General features: G+C 41.0%; 1 protein-coding gene across 10 annotated transcripts in view; it reads left to right on the forward strand.

The window, feature by feature from the left end:
• The window catches only part of LOC133608884 (protein mono-ADP-ribosyltransferase PARP6), a 101,622-nt gene that overhangs the window by 52,659 nt on the left and 30,293 nt on the right, over positions 1-18,670 (forward strand). For 5 of the 10 annotated variants that reach the window (XM_061964495.2, XM_061964497.2, XM_061964498.2 and 2 more), the window contains 13 exons: positions 1,857-1,917; positions 2,081-2,171; positions 2,365-2,431; positions 2,568-2,717; positions 4,989-5,139; positions 5,513-5,647; positions 9,986-10,081; positions 10,155-10,247; positions 10,342-10,467; positions 12,513-12,578; positions 12,737-12,804; positions 17,520-17,568; positions 17,678-17,790. In XM_061964495.2, coding sequence (XP_061820479.1) covers positions 1,857-1,917; positions 2,081-2,171; positions 2,365-2,431; positions 2,568-2,717; positions 4,989-5,139; positions 5,513-5,647; positions 9,986-10,081; positions 10,155-10,247; positions 10,342-10,467; positions 12,513-12,578; positions 12,737-12,804; positions 17,520-17,568; positions 17,678-17,790 — 1,266 coding nt within the window. The remainder of the gene's footprint in view (positions 1-1,856; positions 1,918-2,080; positions 2,172-2,364; positions 2,432-2,567; positions 2,718-4,988; positions 5,140-5,512; positions 5,648-9,985; positions 10,082-10,154; positions 10,248-10,341; positions 10,468-12,512; positions 12,579-12,736; positions 12,805-17,519; positions 17,569-17,677; positions 17,791-18,670) is intronic. The other 5 variants (XM_061964502.2, XM_072913384.1, XM_061964503.2 and 2 more) reach the window with 5 other exon arrangements.

Raw genomic sequence — 18,670 nt, forward strand, 5'->3', positions numbered from 1 at the left:
TAAAATAGATTCAATACAAGATGAATAGAACATCCTCATCAGTGTCCTATCAGCCTGAAAGCCCCTCAATCTCCTCAAGAAAAACAGCCTCTGATTTCTGTATTTGCTGTATGTATACTTTTGACCCAGCGGATATGGTCACATTTTCAGTAGACCCATAATAAATTCATAAAAGAACCAAACTTCATGAATGTTTTTTGTGACAAACAAGTATGTGCTCCAATCACTCTTATCACAAAAAAATAAGAGTTGTAGAAATAATTGGAAACTCAAGACAGCCATGACATTATGTTCTTTACAAGTGTATGTACATTTTTTTTTACCATGATTGTACCTTTGTAGTGAGAGAAGGTCTAAAGTGTTTAAAGTTGGACCGATTAAAGGCCTACTGAAATGTGATTTTCTTATTTAAACGGGGATAGCAGGTGCATTCTATGTGTCATACTTGATCATTTCGCGATATTGCCATATTTTTGCTGAAAGGATTTAGTAGAGAACATCGACGATAAAGTTCGCAACTTTTGGTCCCTGATAAAAAAGCCTTGTCTGTACCGGAAGTAGCAGACGATATGCGCGTGACGTCACAGGTTGTGGAGCTACTCACATCTGCACATTGTTTACAATCATGGCCACCAGCAGCGAGAGCGAATCAGACCGAGAAAGCGACGATTTCCCCATTAATTTGAGTGAGGATGAAAGATTTGTGGATGAGGAAAGTGAGAGTGAAAGACTAGAGGGCAGTGGGAGCGATTCAGATAGGGAAGATGCTGTGAGAGGCGGGTGGGACCTGATATTCAGCTGGGAATGACTAAAACAGTAAATAAACACAAGACATATATATACTCTATTAGCCACAACACAACCAGGCTTATATTTAATATGCCACAAATTAATCCCGCATAACAAACACCTCCCTCCTCCCGTCCATGTAACCCGCCAACGCAACTCAAACACCTGCACAACACACTCAATCCCACAGCCCAAAGTACCGTTCACCTCCCCAAAGTTCATACAGCACATATATTTCTCTAAAGTCCCCAAAGTTACGTACGTGACATGCACATAGCGGCACGCACGTATGGGCAAGCGATCAAATGTTTGGAAGCCTCAGCTGCATGCGTACTCACGGTATCGTGTCTGCAAATCCAACTCAAAGTCCTCCTGGTAAGAGTCTCTGTTGTCCCAGTTCTCCACAGGCCAATGGTAAAGCTTGACTGTCATCTTTCAGGAATGTAAACAATGAAACACCGGCTGTGTTTGTGTTGCTGCAGTTGGCCGCAATACACCGCTTCCCACCTACAGCTTTCTTCTTTGCTGTCTCCATTGTTCATTGAACAAATTGCAAAAGATTCACCAACACAGATGTCCAGAACACTGTGGAATTTTGCGATGAAAACAGACGACTTAATTGCTGGCCACCATGCTGTCCCAAAATGTCCTCTACAATCCGTGACGTCACGCGCTGACGTCATCATACCGAGACGTTTTCAGCAGGATATTTCGCGCAAAATTTAAAATTGCACTTTAGTAAGCTAACCCGGCCGTATTGGCATGTGTTGCAATGTTAAGATTTCATCATTGATATATAAACTATCAGACTGCGTGGTCGGTAGTAGTGGGTTTCAGTAGGCCTTTAAACTTAATTTTGACACCACTATTGTCTGCTGGTGACATCTCAAAGCGCACACAGTAGCTAAAGAAGAAGTGCAATTGTAGAGTGAATCTGAAGTCTGTTTCGTTTGATGTTTGAGACATATTTTCCAAGATAGTGACGGTCGAACTCCAAATTATGACCATGCACATCACACTTTTGACACTGGCAGAGGTCAATATAATCTCTGTCTGTCTTTCATCAGAGAGTACGGCATCATAGACGACGTCGACATCGAGCTACATATCAACATCGGCTTCCTAGACGTGAGTCAGCGTTTGGCCTTCACTGTGCATCTTTGCTCACTGCTGCAATCGCAACGGAGCTTGTAGTGCAAATGTATTCATGTGTAGAGAAACGTGTCCTAATTAGCAGGCTAACGCTGTGTATATCTGCATGTGTATGTGTGTGTGTATGTGTCTGACTCAGGAGGAGGTTGCGACAGCTTGGAAAGTAATCAGAACAGAGCCCATTATTCTGAGACTACGCTTTTCTCTTTCTCAGTACCTCGATGGACCCGGTGAGTAGAGATGTCAGTGTTGATGTTCAAGGCGCTTTTTAGCAATTTGTGCCACTCACTTGAGCGTGGGAGGTGAGTACGATGTGTGCGGCACGAGGCGTTGGAGGCACAAAAAAAAAAAAAAAAAAAAAGAAAAAAGAGGAGCGTTGCGTGACTGCACCGTGTAATAATAACAAGAGTCATCTTCCCCCAGAGCCGTCGGTCGACGTGTTCCAGCCCTCCAATAAAGAAGGATTCAGCTTGGGCCTGCAACTCAAGAAGTGAGTCCACACACGCTGGTCTCAGATTAGACACCCTTGCTTACTAATGATTGTGCAAAAGGAAACACCATTATGAATGATAGTAGACGTTTTCCTTTTCACGACTGAGTGTCCTTGTTGTGTAATTCGGTGGCAGGATCCTGAGCACGTTCACGTCCCAGCAGTGGAAGCATCTCAGTAATGAGTTCCTCAAGGCCCAGCAGGAGAAAAGGCACAGCTGGTTCAAAGCAGGCGGAACCATCAAGAAGTTCCGGGCTGGGCTCAGCATCTTCTCCCCAATCCCCAAGTACGTTCCTCCATTTTTTTATTTATTATTAGAGATGTCCGATAAAATGCTTTAAAATGTGATATCGGAAATTATCTGTATCGGTTTCAATAAGTAAAATGTATGACTTTTTAAAACGCCGCTGTACGGAGTGGTACACGGACGTAGGGAGAAGTACAGAGCGCCAATAAACCTTAAAGGCAATGCCTTTGCGTGCCGGCCCAAGCACATAATATCTACAGCTTTCCACACACACACGTGAATGCAAAGCATTATTGGTCAACAGCCATACAGGTCACACTGAGGGTGGCCGTATAAACAACTTTAACACTGTTGCAAATATGCGCCACACTGTGAACCCACACCAAACAAGAATGACAAACACATTTTGGGAGAACATCCGCACCGTAACACAACTTAAACACAACAGAACAAATACCCAGAATCCCTTGCAGCACTAACTCTTCCGGGACGCTACAATATACACCCCCCGCTACCTCCTAGCCCCCCACCCCCACCTCAACCCCGCCCACCTCAACCTCCTCATGCTCTCTCAGGGAGACAATGTCCCAAATTCCAAGCTGCTGTTTTGAGGCATGTCAAAAAAACATAATGCACTTTGTGACTTCAATAATAAATATGGCAGTGCCATTTTGGCATTTTTTTCCATAACTTGAGGTGATTTATTTTGGAAAACCTTGTTATATTGTTTAATGCATCCAGCGGGGCATCACAACAATTCCACAACTGTATATATCGGTATCGGTTGATACCGGAATCGGTAATTAAGAGTTGGACAATATCGGAATATCGGATGTCGGCAAAAAAGCCATTATCGGTCATATCTTTTTTTTTTTTTTTTAATTAAAAATAAATTTTACAGATTTTTATCCAGGACCGAAAAAGAAGCTCAGCTTGCTTTAAAATGTAAAAAAAACACAAGTGGTCAAATCAAAATCCCCTGAAGAGCAGGGAAACCAGCGAAACAGGCTTGTAGGGATGAAATAGCCTCTGTTTTTTTCCCCCTGACCTAACGTATGAGTGGTCAAATATGTACTTTTGTGTTCACATTTCATCGACTAAATATATGCACAAGTGCGTTCAGCTTTTGTTTAGAATGAGCTACTTTCGCAAAAACTGATGTGGCTTTCTTCTCAGTAATTCTCATGGCGTCACAGTGCATCAAACAGTGTTGAAGCTGAACGTGCGTCGACTTCTATGTTACATTGAGAATATAGAACAATAAACACGGCGCTCAAAAATATTGTATTTGGAATCTGCATAACTCCCAAAAATGTGCGCCGTAGCCAATAAGCTCCTTCGTCTCCTCTATCCTCTTGGTGTGGGGAATTCATCTTCCGCTATAACCATTTCCAATACAAAGTAGCTTACAGTTCGAACCTATATCTGTTCTTAGACCCGCTATGAAAACTAAAACTTAAAAACTACCGGTACAGCAAAAATTATAAGGAGAAGACACTGTATAAATTAAGCCACGTAAATAAACTTCCTGAAGAGGTCAGAAAGCGGCCTGAAGATGGTCTGTAAAACATGATCTATGAAACATTTTGACCAAAGAACCACCATTACATGTTATGTAGACCACAATTAAGTGTTTGGATGTGGACAAAAATCATAATATGTATGACCCCTTTAATGTGCTTTATAATCCGGTGCAGCTTTTGTATAAAAAATAGACCTCATCGGCAGTGCGCCTTACAATCAGCGCGCCCCATGGTCCGAAAATATGGTAGTCTAAATAAAGCTGCTTTCAAATAAACTTTAAATAGGCCTTATCTTTTATACTTTATATTTTAGTCGACTAAATATACTGTAATTTTAGTTGACTAAAAAGTGATATAATTTAATTGACTAATACTAAATCAATTTAGATGACTAAAATTTGACTGAAACTAAAATGTGTTTTTGTCGACTAAAAATAAATTAAAAACTGCTGTCAAAATTAACACTGCATGTTTCTCACAATGAACTCCTACTCCTGCTTTCCAGTACCAGCAGCACTCTTGCAGCCCCAGACCATGATTCTGCTTGACTGTTACACGATTATGTTGCTACTCACCTGTATCGTCAGATACTAAGACAATATTGGATGTGTGTAAAGTCAATTTCAGTGGCTAGTAAATCTATATTTGTATGTAAGCTGTGCATGGACTACGCTTAAGTATATTCAAGTTTACTTTCTGTAGTATTGTCCTTTGAGAAGCTACACTGCAACAATTGTTGTTTGCTTTTGTCCCATTGAATGTATTCTTTGTGTTTGCCCCTATCTAGGTCTCCAAGTTTCCCCTTGATCCAAGACACGGTCCTAAAAGGGAAACTGAGTGTCCCTGAGCTGAGAGTGACTCGACTCATGAATCGGTCCATCTCCTGCACCATGAAGAACCCGAAAGGGGAGCTCTTCAGCTATCCACCAAACAGCCAGGTGACTGTCTTGCCAAACTCTGGGCGTTCTCGACCTATACTGTAGGGACAAAGGTTTTGGGACAAAGCTCTCGACAGGTTGGTTAGTCAATCGGGCTGGGCTAGACTATCTGAAGTGTTCATCTTAGAAGACATTTTGGACAATTCTAGGCTTCCAATGAACAGTCTGACTAAGAACCTTGACCAAGTAAAGTAATGGCAATGTGTCCCAAAGCTTTGGTCCTTAGAGTGTAGATCATTTCCCATATACTTCAACCCTGCAGAGCTGAAAAAATGTACTATCCATCTTCCTCTCTGTTATCAACCCACCCGAGCCTTACCTTTAACCCCCTGGTGTACCGTTTCCCATAATGCTTTGTCTTCACTTGACTCAGCAGACTGTGGCTGTACCGGCGGCAAGGGCCCCAGCGCAGATTACCACCAGGCAGCTGATTGAATTGTTTTTCTCATCCCAGGCGGGCGGCCACTGCAAGAACATTCCCACACTGGAGTATGGCTTCTTAGTGCAGGTGCAATACATCGGTCCAGTTGTTCTTCCTTCTTGCTCTTTCGAAAAATGTTAAGACCCATGGCGTCCATCATCCATCCATCCATCCATCCATCCATCCATCCATCCATCCATCCATCCATCCATCCATTTTCTACCGCTTGTACCTCTCGGGGTCGCTGGAGCCTATCCCAGCTGCACTCTGGCGGAAGGCGGCGTACACCCTGGACAAGTCGCCACCTCACCACAGGGCCAACACAGATAGACAGACAACATTCACACTCTAATTCACACACTAGGGCCAATTTAGTGTTGCCAATCAACCAATCCCCAGGTGCATGTCTTTGGAGGTGGGAGGAGAGAATCCACATACAAACATGCAACCTCCGCACAAAATGGAGGGAGAACATGCAAACTCCACACAGAAACATACTTGCCAACCCTCCCGATTTTCCCGGGAAACTCCCGAATTTCAGTGCCCCTCCCGAAAATCTCCCGGGGCAACCATTCTCCCGAATTTGCCACGATTTCCACCCGGACAACTTTTTTTGGGGGGCGTGCAGTAAAGATACTGCCTTTAACGTCCTCTCTCACCTGAAACCTTCACCCCTTAACAGCCGCATGCTGTCCAGGCGTCTGCTTTTCCTCCATATAAACAGCGTACCGGCCCAGTCACTTAATAATGTAGCGTTGGACGGGTTTAACAATGGTCTTTACTCAAGGATGTCAAGAAATGCTGACACGTTGTATGATCTGTTAACTTAACAAGGCATACTTGGTCAACAGCCATAGATGTAACACTGACGGTGGCCGTATAAACAACTTTAACACCGTTACAAATATGCGCCACACTGTGAACCCACACCAAACAAGAATGACAAACACATTTCGGGAGGTCATCCGTACCGTAACACAACATAAACACGACAGAACAAATACCCAGAATCCCTTGAAGCACTAACTCTTCCGGGACGCTACAATAACATCTACGGCTTTTGGAGCTCATTGCACAACTGCACACACAACAAGAAGGAGACGAAGCAGAAGAACGAAGAAGAGACATGGCGACGACAAGTAAGAAGAAGAAATACGCTTGCAAATTCCAAAATGATTGGAAAAAAGAATTTCATTTCATCCATAAAAGCTCGAAGGGGAAGGGGTATGCTGCCTGCACCTCAACCCCGTCCCCCCAACCATGCCCCCAACCATACACCCAACACCCCCCATCTCCCGAATTCGGAGGTCTCAAGGTTGGCAAGTATGCACAGAAAGACCCCGAGCCTGGAAATCAAACCCACTGCGCTAACCACTACGCCAACCCCATAGTGTCCAGATTACCAAAATTTCACTATCAAGTACTCCTGCTGTATTATTTGCTCTTAAAGGTAAACCTGGCAGTCATTTCCCATAATATCAATTAGTTTTGGAGTGATTGGTAGATAACTAATTGTATCTGTAATGCCACCTTTGCATCGTCAGACTCGATATGGCGCTCTCTCCATGTTACGTCATCTACAGAACTGGAGCCCATTTCTCCGCATAGACAGTGTGGATAAAGACATGTAAAACTATTATTTTGATCACTTAATTGCATGTTTTTGTCACCCTGGTCCATGATTAATTCAAAACTGATTAACATTAGGAAGAAAAAAAACATCAAATAATCTCTAATTTCTGTACTTCCCTTCTCTTCCATCTCATCTTCCATAGACACCATATGTAGCTCTTTCACCATATCCTCAGCATCTTGAAGAAAACATCAGTAGAAGAGGGCGCACAATAGAATACTAGCGGCTTACCTTCTTTTTTATCTCGTTTTTGATTGCCGGGTTTGCACTTTTTATGTTTTTCTCTCACCAAGGGTGCTCCTGATATTCAGGATCACGTCGGGTTTACGTCTTTCAAATTTTTTCCAGCCAAAACCCTTCGTCTTCAAAGTCTGAATCTTTAAATTGATTGCTACAAATTACACTCCTCTCACTTTGTCCGTCCATTTTGCGCGAGTCATTTGGACTGGAGAGGTCTATACTTTCCTCATATTCCCATAATTTGGAAATATGTGCAGACTGGACCCCTTCTTTAGTTGTATTGCTACAAACTGCAACAATGCATCTGACAGAACATATTTGATCATTCCTTCAAACTTCAGCGTAAAATAACGTGATTTGGGATGAAGAATATGAAATTGTCTCCAGTCTTCTGTGGGCGCAGTCAGCAGTTAGCATTTCGAAGCTAAGGCTACTTTCACACTGCAGGGTCGGATGTCCAATTCAGATTTTTTTTTTGTCAAATCCAATCTTTTTATCTGGCTGTTCACATTACAAAAAAATGTTGATTTCTAATGTGAATGCAATTTGACCCGCATGCGGACACGATGTCATGACTTTGCACGTACTGCAGTGTTTACGTAAGCAAGTAAACATGGCTTCAACCCAAGCAGTCTATGTACTAGCGTATTTGTTAAAATTTCAAGGATTTTGTTCAATCAAAGTCAACATTTTATGAACCAAATTATTGCGCTAAAAAGATTAGGAAGGCATTTTTACGAAATATTTTGCTTCGATGTCTACTTGAAGAGCGTGTCTGTGAGCAAGCAGTTGGAGACAGGAACTTTCACTTGAGTTCCCAAAACTTTTGATTTTCACCCGTTTTCTGCTCCGTTGTCAACTATTTATTTTGTAACCAATCTATTTTGGCAAATAATTATGACACATGACTTTTTGATGACGCTCTGGTCGGATGAATGCGCGGAAGCCCGGGTCCTTTGTGAAAAATTCGGAATTGCACTGTTCACCCTGACGTGAAAAAATTTGATACAAGTTGCATAAGGGAAAACAATTGGAATTGACCTGCAGTGTGAACGAGGCCTAAATGTGAGCGTTCCAAAATGCGCTGCAACTCATTGGAAAACAAGCCGAAAATCACTACTGTGCCTTTTTGGGGGGACATTTTACCCGTATGTATAATTTTTAGGTCCAGAACTATGAAATAAGTGCGGATGTTGTCAGCATTAAACGGGCCATTTAACAATTTTAAATACTGACTACAGTAAATGCGGTGTGTTTATTTAACAACCAGTTTGCTGATGAGTTCATTGTAAATAACGGCAAATGTAGCATGCATGCAGTCACACAAACAGCTACAGTCGTGGTCAAAAGTTGACATACACTTGTAAAGAACATAATGTCATGGCTGTCTTGAGTTTCCAATAATTTCTACAACACTTATTTTTTTTTTTGTGATAGAGTGATTGGAGCACATACTTGTTGGTCACAAAAAGCATTCATGAAGTTTGGTTCTTTTATGAATTTATTATGGGTCTACTGAAAATGTGACCAAATCTGCTGGGTCAAAAGTATACATACAGCAATGTTAATATTTGGTTACATGTCTCTTGGCAATTTCACTGCAATAAGGTGCTTTTGGTAGCCATCCACAAGCTTCTGGTTGAATTTTTGACCACTCCTCTTGACAAAATTGGTGCAGTTCATCTAATTTGTTGGTTTTATGACATGGACTTGTTTCTTCAGCATTGTCCACACGTTTAAGTAAGGACTTTGGAAAGGCCATTCTAAAACCTTAATTCTAGTCTGATTTAGCCATTCTTTTACCACTTTTGACATGTGTTTGGGGTCATTGTCCTGTTGGAACACCCAACTGCACCCAAGATGATTTTAGGTTGTCCTGAAGAATTTGGAGGTAGTCCTCCTTTTTCATAGTCCCATTTACTCTCTGTAAAGCACCAGTTCCATTGGCAGTAAAACAGGCCCAGAGCATAATACTACCACCACCATGCTTGGCGTTAGGTTTGGTGTTCCTGGGATTAAAGGCCTCACCTTTTCTCCTCCAAACATATTGCTGGGTAGTGTGGCCAAACAGCTCTATTTTTGTTTCATCTGACATTACATGGACAAAGATAAGACCTTCAGGAGGAAAGGTCTGTGCTCCAATCACTCTATCACAAAAAAATAATAGTTGTAGAAATTATTGGAAACTCACGACAGCCATGACATCATGTTCTTTACAAGTGTACTTTTGACCACGACTGTTGTCCACATATACTTCCAAGACAGCTACTGCCATCTTGTGGAGTTAGTACAAATTACATGGGGTTTGCATCCACCAGTAATTAGACATGTGAGGTTATTTGTTTTCATAGACTACACACCCAATGACTATTTACGGTATTCATCAGTGTGATCAGCAGCATTGTAAGAAAATGTCAGGGACCATTTCACAAAGTGAACATATCTCTGTTTGATAGTGTGCATAGTACATTGGACAGTGCTAAATTATGGATTCATCAGCAGGAACACAACCGTTCTTTTGTGTGTGTTCTTGGTGCGTTTTGTCTGAGCAGATAATGAAGTACTCCGAGCAGAGGATCCCCACGCTCAACGAGTACTGCGTGGTCTGTGACGAGCAGCACGTCTTTCAGAATGGATCCATGCTGAAGGTAGCCACGGCAAACGAGACAAATGTTATGAGCCTCGTGATCTTTGTAAGCGAATAAAACGGTTTGGTTGTAGCCGGCTGTGTGCACGAGGGAGCTGTGTGTGTTCTCCTTCTACACTCTGGGTGTGATGTCGGGGGCTGCAGAGGAAGTGGCCACTGGGGCAGAGGTGAGAAAGAAACCACACATACTACCAAAAAAGTATTTGAAGACAACACCATGGTCACATTTAAAAGTAAGGAGTTGACCTTTCCTTCAAATAGGTTGTGGATCTCCTTGTGGCGATGTGCCGAGCTGCTCTCGAGTCTCCACGCAAGAGCATCATCTTTGAGCCCTACCCTTCTGTTGTGGATCCCAATGACCCCAAGACTTTGGCCTTTAACCCAAAGGTCAGCATCCCTTGAGCTATCATTCCCAATCCATGTAATAAGTAACTGTCAGTGACAAAACCTGTTCATTATTTTGATGCCTATTGCGGAAATCTGTTAGGGGTGCAATCACAGTGTAATGGATATTATTGTGATATACTTCAAACAATAATGACATGGTGACAACCATTATACCTGCTATACATTAAAATATTTACTAAACAATATCAAAACAAGGCAAAAACAATTATCTCTTGTCTTAACGCTGCACGATATCAACAGCAATCTTAACATAACCATATATCTTCAGTTTCAGTTCAGTTCAGTTCAGTTTCAGTTTACTTCGAACATGCATACGATACAATGTAATTCATCATATATTTCCAGTTGTTTCATTACAGCACGTCCGAAAAGGAGTATGAAGAAGCTGAGTTTATTTAATCCTACCCCTTTTCATACCATATCAATTTTATCCTATTTCCTTGTTCTCTGTAACAGAACAGTGAACAAATAAATAATAAATAAATAATATACCATAGTAAGTAAACAAATATTAAAAACATAAATAATTTGTGTCTCAATAAAATAAATACAAAATTTAAAAAAGGGTTCAAGATGTTCATCATAATTCTTGTGTGCACTTTGTGAACACTTATAGTTCGAACAGTCTCTCAAACTGAATCATATTGGAGCTTTGTTTGATTTCTTTGGTTAATCCATTCCATAATTTAATTCCACATACTGATATGCTAACGGTTTTAAGTGTTGTACGAGCATGCAAATGTTTTAAATTAGATTTTCCTCTAAGGTTATATTTCTCCTCTTTTGTTGAGAATAATTGTTGTACATTCTTGGGTAGCAGGTTATAGTTTGCTTCGTACATAATTTTTTAGCTGCAAATTTTTAGCACCAAATTGTTGAATTTCAATATTTGTGATTCAATAAATAAAGGGTTTGTATCTTCTCTATATCCAACATTATGTATTATGTTACCATTAAAGGGGCCTTATTGTAATTTTGCTACATTTTAAAACACTTCCTTGTGGTCTACATAGAAGAACTGTAACAAACACTAAACCAAGGGTGTCAAACTCAAATACAGAGTGGGCCAAAATTTAAAACTGAACAAAGCCGCGGGCCAAGGTTGAACAAATTAACCTTTTAATAGGGACCCAAACAAGTTTTGCATTGAATATTGAACAAGCAAGGCTTATATAACTTTATAATGACATGCAAAATCGAGTTTCAAATAATAATGATAATAATTAAAAAATATCAATGGCATATTAAATACAATTTAAATAAAAATTGAATTTCTCTTTTCTATTTGCAGCCTTCTGAGGTAAATATCAACATTAACTTTTTCCACAGGCTAATAAATTTGAACATAAAATAACAATGAATAAAACAACCATTCAGGACTTTAAACTGCTCAGTTTGCAACACACTGATCTAATCTGATGTGCCCAAGCCAGATACCTGCCATCTTTTTCTTGGATGCTAGTTCATTAATGTTAGGGCTCCGGCTTTGAGCTGAGGCAACCTTCATTATCGAACAAAGGTGTTCATCAGTCATTATACCTCGTAGACCACCCGGACCACAGTCTTGGGGGCGTGCCTTAAATGCACTGCCTTTAACGTACTCTACGAGCTATCGTCACGTCCGCTTTTCATCCATTCTAACATCGTTCAGACCTGGTCACAAGATATGTGCGGCTTCTGTAACTGTACTTAATAACTAAAAAATACTTTGTTTATACACAAGTGTGAAATAGATGACTACGCATGACTGCATGGGAGTTTTAGATGCTTTTGAACTTATTTTAGCTATTTTAGAATCTATTGCCGAATGTATGTTTTCCGCACTGTACTTCGACACTTATTTTAGCCCGTTGTACATGCTAAATGTTGCAATTACATCTGTCTTGTCTGTAATTATATAACACACTTGTGCGTTTTTATGACTGGCTTTATCATTTACATGGATACAACAGGTTTGACATGCCTGCGTGTTCTTTCCACTGTCATTACATGAAAATGCTGCTGGGCTGTACCGATGAACACAGAAGAAGAATTATGAGAGGCTGCAGAAAGCGCTGGACAGCGTCATGTCCATACGGGAAATGACCCAGGTATAAGAAGGAGAATGCCAGACAACAACTAAATGCAAACAAGCAGGACCGCAAAACACATTTTTATTCAGTGTCCTGGCATTTGCATTTGTCCCCACTTTGCCATTGCAGTGTTTGTATTAGGTTTTGGTTTCACAGCGCCTGTGTGCTTTTGCCAGGGCTCGTATTTGGAGATCAAGAAGCAGATGGACAAACTGGATCCTTTGGCCCATCCTCTGCTACAGTGGTGAGTGAGGAAAAACCGGAATTTGAATTGATAGAAAGCTGACGACCTTACAGCCAAGTTGATTAGATTTTTTTTGAGAGGAAAATAATACACGCAACTTTAGTTGGATGAATTTAGTAATGGGACTTCCGACAAGGGAACCTCGAAGGTCAAATATAAACATATAGTTAAAGTTAAAGTACCAATGATTGTCACACACACACACTAGGTGTGGTGAAATTTGTCCTCTGCATTTGACCCATCCCCTTGTGCACCCCCTGGGAGGTGAGGGGAGCAGTGGGCAGCAGCAGTGGCCGCGCCCAGGAATCATTTTTGGTGATTTATATGCGCCATTCCACCAAATCAGTGCCATTTCCTATTTGTAAATCTCTCAAAATAAACTTAGATGTATTTTTCTAAATCTAATAGTATACATATGTACTACTTCAAATATGTATGGGCCCATCTCAGGCAAAACTAAATTGTACAAAGTTCCTATGATGACTCATTTGAGTAGCAGGACTAAAAGTAACAGTAGTGAGGTTTTTTTTGTATATAATTTGCATATGCTTACTTAATAATAGTTACATGGAATTTATGCTAAAATTATGTTGTCAAAAAATTCAACAAAGACAAAAAATTCCACAAAAAAAATATTTCAGAGTTAAACAATTTTACCCCATCGAAAACAAAGAAAAATGAAAGAGTAAACTTACAGTAGGAAGGGGATGCATTCGTCGCAATTTACCTGACACATGAAACCTGACAAATCGGGTGGTGCACTATCTCAGATTCTGGACAGGGACGGAGAAGGTATGGATGGTACGAAAGAGGAGTGAGGGAAGCCATCTATGTCAAGGTAGAAAACAGAGAAGGTGGTCTGAGACACCGCCTGTCCCCCACATACAACACTGTCCTTTCAACCATTCCTAAAAGACTGCAATTTAGCCTCCAACAAATAACATGAGTTAGAATGCCATATGTGCCATTTGTTTTACAACTGCATGGTACCCCGCCTTCCGCCCGAATGCAGCTGAGATAGGCTCCAGCACCCCCCGCGACCCCGTAAGGGACAAGCGGTAGTAAATGGATGGATGGATGAATGGAATGCTTACACTGGGAATTCCGTCTATTTTGGACTGGTAGTAGTCGATCCACAGCGATCGTTCTGTCACACAATATTACCTCAATGCTAACGAGAGGAAATTCCACTTCAACGACAGTCGTTGGCTTTGACAGTAGGATTGCTCGTTTGAATCAAAACAGTTCCTATTCTCTCTACGATAGGGCGAAAACATCCTCGTGGTTTTTTGGAGTATAAATATTTGGGGTTTTTGGCACCAGCCGCTGTACTAGATCTGACCAATCTAAGTCTATGAGCACGAACTGATTGATCATGCCTACTCGGATGAGCGGCGAAACGTCTTCCAAGACCAACCAAGCAGTCCAGTTGTGATTGATTGAATACCCTGAGATCCCAAACAGTACATACATCCACACGCACGTTCACTGAACAAACATACATACATACTCTACATATACAAGCACATATGCATACATACACTCATGCATATAATCACGTTTCATCAAACTTGTATTAACGTTGTTCCTGGAACTAACCCAACTCCTGAAAAACAACCCCACACCATAATTCCTCCACCACCAAATTTTACACTCGGCACAATGCAGTCCGAAATGTAGCGTTCTCCTGGCAACCTCCAAACCCAGACTCGTCCATCAGATCGCCAGATGGAAAAGCATGATTCATCACTCCAGAGAACGCGTCTCCACTGCTCTAGAGTCCAGTGGCGACGTGCTTTACACCACTGCATCCCACGCTTTGCATTGGGCTTGGTGATGTATGGCTTAGATGCAGCTGCGCGTACTGTACGTGGGCTAATTGGAAGGTCACATGAAGTTTGGAGCTTTGTAGCAACCTACTGAGCAGAAAGTCTGCGACCTCTTTGCACTGTGCACTTCAGCATCCGCTGACCCCTCTCTGTCAGTTTACGTGGCCTACCACTTTGTGGCTGAGTTGCTGTTGTTCCCAAACTCTTCCATTTTCTTATGAGAAAGCCGACAGTTGACTTTGGAATATTTAGGAACGAGGAAATTTCACGACTGGATTTGTTGCAAGGGTGGCATCCTATGACAGTTCCACGCTGGAAATCAACTTATTTTGATATCAGACCTTTTTTTTTTTTTTTTTTACACTATAGTGTTGGTTCGTTTGAAGTTTACTTTGGAGTGAATGCAGACATACAAACCCCGTTTCCATATGAGTTGGGAAATTGTGTTAGATGTAAACATAAACGGAATACAATGATTAGCAAATCATTTTCAACCCATATTCAATTGAATGCACTACAAAGACAACATATTTGATGTTCAAACTGATAAACCTTTTTTTTTTTTTAAATAATCATTAACTTTAGAATTTGATGCCAGCAACACGTGACAAAGAAGTTGGGAAAGGTGGCAATAAATACTGATAAAGTTGAGGAATGCTCATCAAACACTTATTTGGAAAATCCCACAGGTGAACAGGCTAATTGGGAACAGGTGGGTGCCATGATTGGGTCAATGGCGAGGGTCACCACTTTGTCAACAAATGCGTGAGCAAATTGTTGAACAGTTTAAGAAAAACCTTTCTCAACCAGCTATTGCAAGGAATTTAGGGATTTCACCATCTACGGTCCATAATATCATCAAAGGGTTCAGGGAATCTGGAGAAATCACTGCACGTAAGCAGCTAAGCCCGTGACCTTTGATCCCTCAGGCTGTACTTCATCAACAAGCGACATCAGTGTGTAAAGGATATCACCACATGGGCTCAGGAACATTTCAGAAACCCACTGTCAGTAATTACAGTTGGTCGCTACATCTGTAAGTGCAAGTTAAAACTCTCCTATGCAAGGCGAAAACCGTTTATCAACAACACCCAGAAACGCAGTCGGCTTCGCTGGGCCTGAGCTCATCTAAGATGGACTGATACAAAGTGGAAAGGTGTTCTGTGGTCTGACGAGTCCACATTTCAAATTGTTTTTGGAAACTGTGGACGTCGTGTCCTCCGGACCAAAGAGGAAAAGAACTATCCGGATTGTTATAGGCGCAAAGTTGAAAAGGCAGCATCTGTGATGGTATGGGGGTGTATTAGTGCCCAAGACATGGGTAACTTACACATCTGTGAAGGCGCCATTAATGCTGAAAGGTACATACAGGTTTTGGAGCAACATATGTTGCCATCCAAGCAATGTTATCATGGATGCCCCTGCTTATTTCAGCAAGACAATGCCAAGCCATGTGTTACATCAACGTGGCTTCATAGTAAAAGAGTGCGGGTACTAGACTGGCCTGCCTGTAGTCCAGACCTGTCTCCCATTGAAAATGTGTGGCGCATTATGAAGCCTAAAATACCACAACGGAGACCCCCGGACTGTTGATCAACTTAAGCTGTACATTAAGCAAGAATGGGAAATAATTCCACCTGAGAAGCTTAAAAAATGTGTCTCCTCAGTTCCCAAACGTTGTCTGAGTGTTGTTAAAAGGAAAGGCCGTGTAACACAGTGGTGAACATGCCCTTTCCCAACTACTTTGGCACGTGTTGCAGCCATGAAATTCTAAGTTAATTATTATTTGCAAAAAAAAAATAAAGTTTATGAGTTTGAACATCAAATATCTTGTCTTTGTAGTGCATTCAATTGAATATGGGTTGAAAAGGATTTGCAAATCATTGTATTTTGTTTATATTTACATCTAACACAATTTCCCAACTCATATGGAAACGGGGTTTGTATATTCTGTTAAAAGGCATCTTGGACATGGCCATGGTTTTCATAAAACAACAATATTTTGACTTTATCAATATGGTGGATAATTAAGACCATTGGCGTTGTTAGGCCTATTTTAGGGGGGCTCAAGCCTAAATAATTTGGTGTTATATACAGTATATATATATTTTTTTTTTACAAATACATGCCGACATATTCATTATAAAGCGGCCCGAATATGAGTTTAAATAAATCATATAACCTGTTATTATTCACTCAGTTTCCCCTCACTTCATAGCGTAAGGTAGAGAGCCCCTTTAGTGCGTCGGTATCCAATCCATTCCACTTGTTCATATAGAAAATGCCCATATCACTCAAATTCCAGTCCGCATTTTCTCTGCGACCTTGCTTGCGGTCCTGCAAGTGTACAAAGCACATTATCTTCCTTTACAATGAGTGAAGCTGCACGAAACCTTGTCTGTGCAATTGTAAATAATTTAGTTTTTAAGTTTTGTGTTTCTTGTAGAATCTATATAAAGTAATATACATTAGCCTATTGTTAAAATAATGAAAAAAACATCATTAAATATATTTGTTTTATTGTATTGTTACATTAATAGCTGTTGTATTATTATAGGATGGCATGTTAAACATTTCATAGAATTTTCAGAGGGAGTAAAAACCAAGACATTTAATATAAAATGTAAAATGAATAAATACATAAAAAGAAAAAGAAAAAAAATGGTTAAAAGCCATCGTCCCGGGGAGCATTTCATTTTGTCCTGTGCATTTTTTTAAATAATAATAATAACAATGAATCATTTCTAAGTCTTTGTTAGCCGTTTGTGAAGTTTTGTGCTCGTGCGCTACGTTCGCTCGCACCCTGTGCATCTCCTGGGGACTAAGCCCCCCTTGTCCTTAAAAGCTGATTAAGACTATGTAATAATGTTTCCTATCTTTCTGCAGGATTATTTCCAGTAATAGGTCCCACATTGTCAAGCTGCCTCTCAGTAGGGTAAGAAACGACTCTTTATTACCAAAACACTTCTTTTTCTCTCATTTAATGCATAATGTCTCCTCCTTCTCTGTTTTGTTTCCTCTCTCTTATGATGTCATCGTGATAGCAACTGAAATTCATGCACACCTCCCACCAGTTCCTGCTGCTCAGCAGCCCTCCAGCCAAGGAGGCTCGTTTCCGCACTGCCAAAAAGCTCTATGGCAGCACCTTCGCCTTCCAGTGAGTTCAAGTCCCCCTTCTACCATTTACCTTGCATCCTGTCAAACTCTTTGTTGTTAATGTGGGACGCTGTTGTAGTTGCTTTCGGATGGAACAGCAACAAATGCACACTTTCCTGGGACATAGAGAAGCCAAATATGTGGTTGTGAGATCACCAGCAGATGAAACTCTGCTGAGTGTTTCACACGCGGTCCATCTGCACACCAGCAGGGCCCAAACCACTTCTTGCTGACCAATAGCATAACGTTAATGATGCCATTCATGTAAGCATACCCGACTGTCATGCTAAAGTATATATTGCATATACAGGACTGCAATCTACTGGTGGTGGTGGTGGCTTACAATTATCAGCACATTTTCATTATTGACCATTATGCATTTGCCAAAGAGAAACATGCGTTTGCAAACTGCAAATGGAATTTCTTCTGTTGTCATTTTGCTGTTTTTTTTCCAATGCCACAAAGACGGAGCCGCCCGTGACTGCCGTTAGATGGGTTCGGAGCAAACGGCAGCGTCACTCACTGATCGTTGAGAAGAGCGATACTTTACATTGTCGGGGTTGCTAAAAGTTTCTTTCTTTACTCCGTAGTCGCTTTTCTGGAAACGTTTATCTTGAGGAGTCTGAGTACTCGCTAAGTAAAGCGGCAAAGTCACAAGTTGATAACACCAATCCTTCCTGCTCCGTCATCTTATTCTCTGGCAGACCTGGTACGTCATATGTTTATGAGGTAGCGACAAATCTACAGTCGTTTTTTACAGTGCATTACTGTAAATGTAAACACAGTACAACTGTTTATTTTTATAGTAAACTTTGGCGACAGCACTTTTTACCATAAAATATACGGTCCTTTTTTTTCACAGTTCATTACTGTAAATGGAG

Source organism: Nerophis lumbriciformis, linkage group LG06, assembly GCF_033978685.3.
Source record: "Nerophis lumbriciformis linkage group LG06, RoL_Nlum_v2.1, whole genome shotgun sequence".
Lineage (NCBI taxonomy): Eukaryota > Metazoa > Chordata > Actinopteri > Syngnathiformes > Syngnathidae > Nerophis > Nerophis lumbriciformis.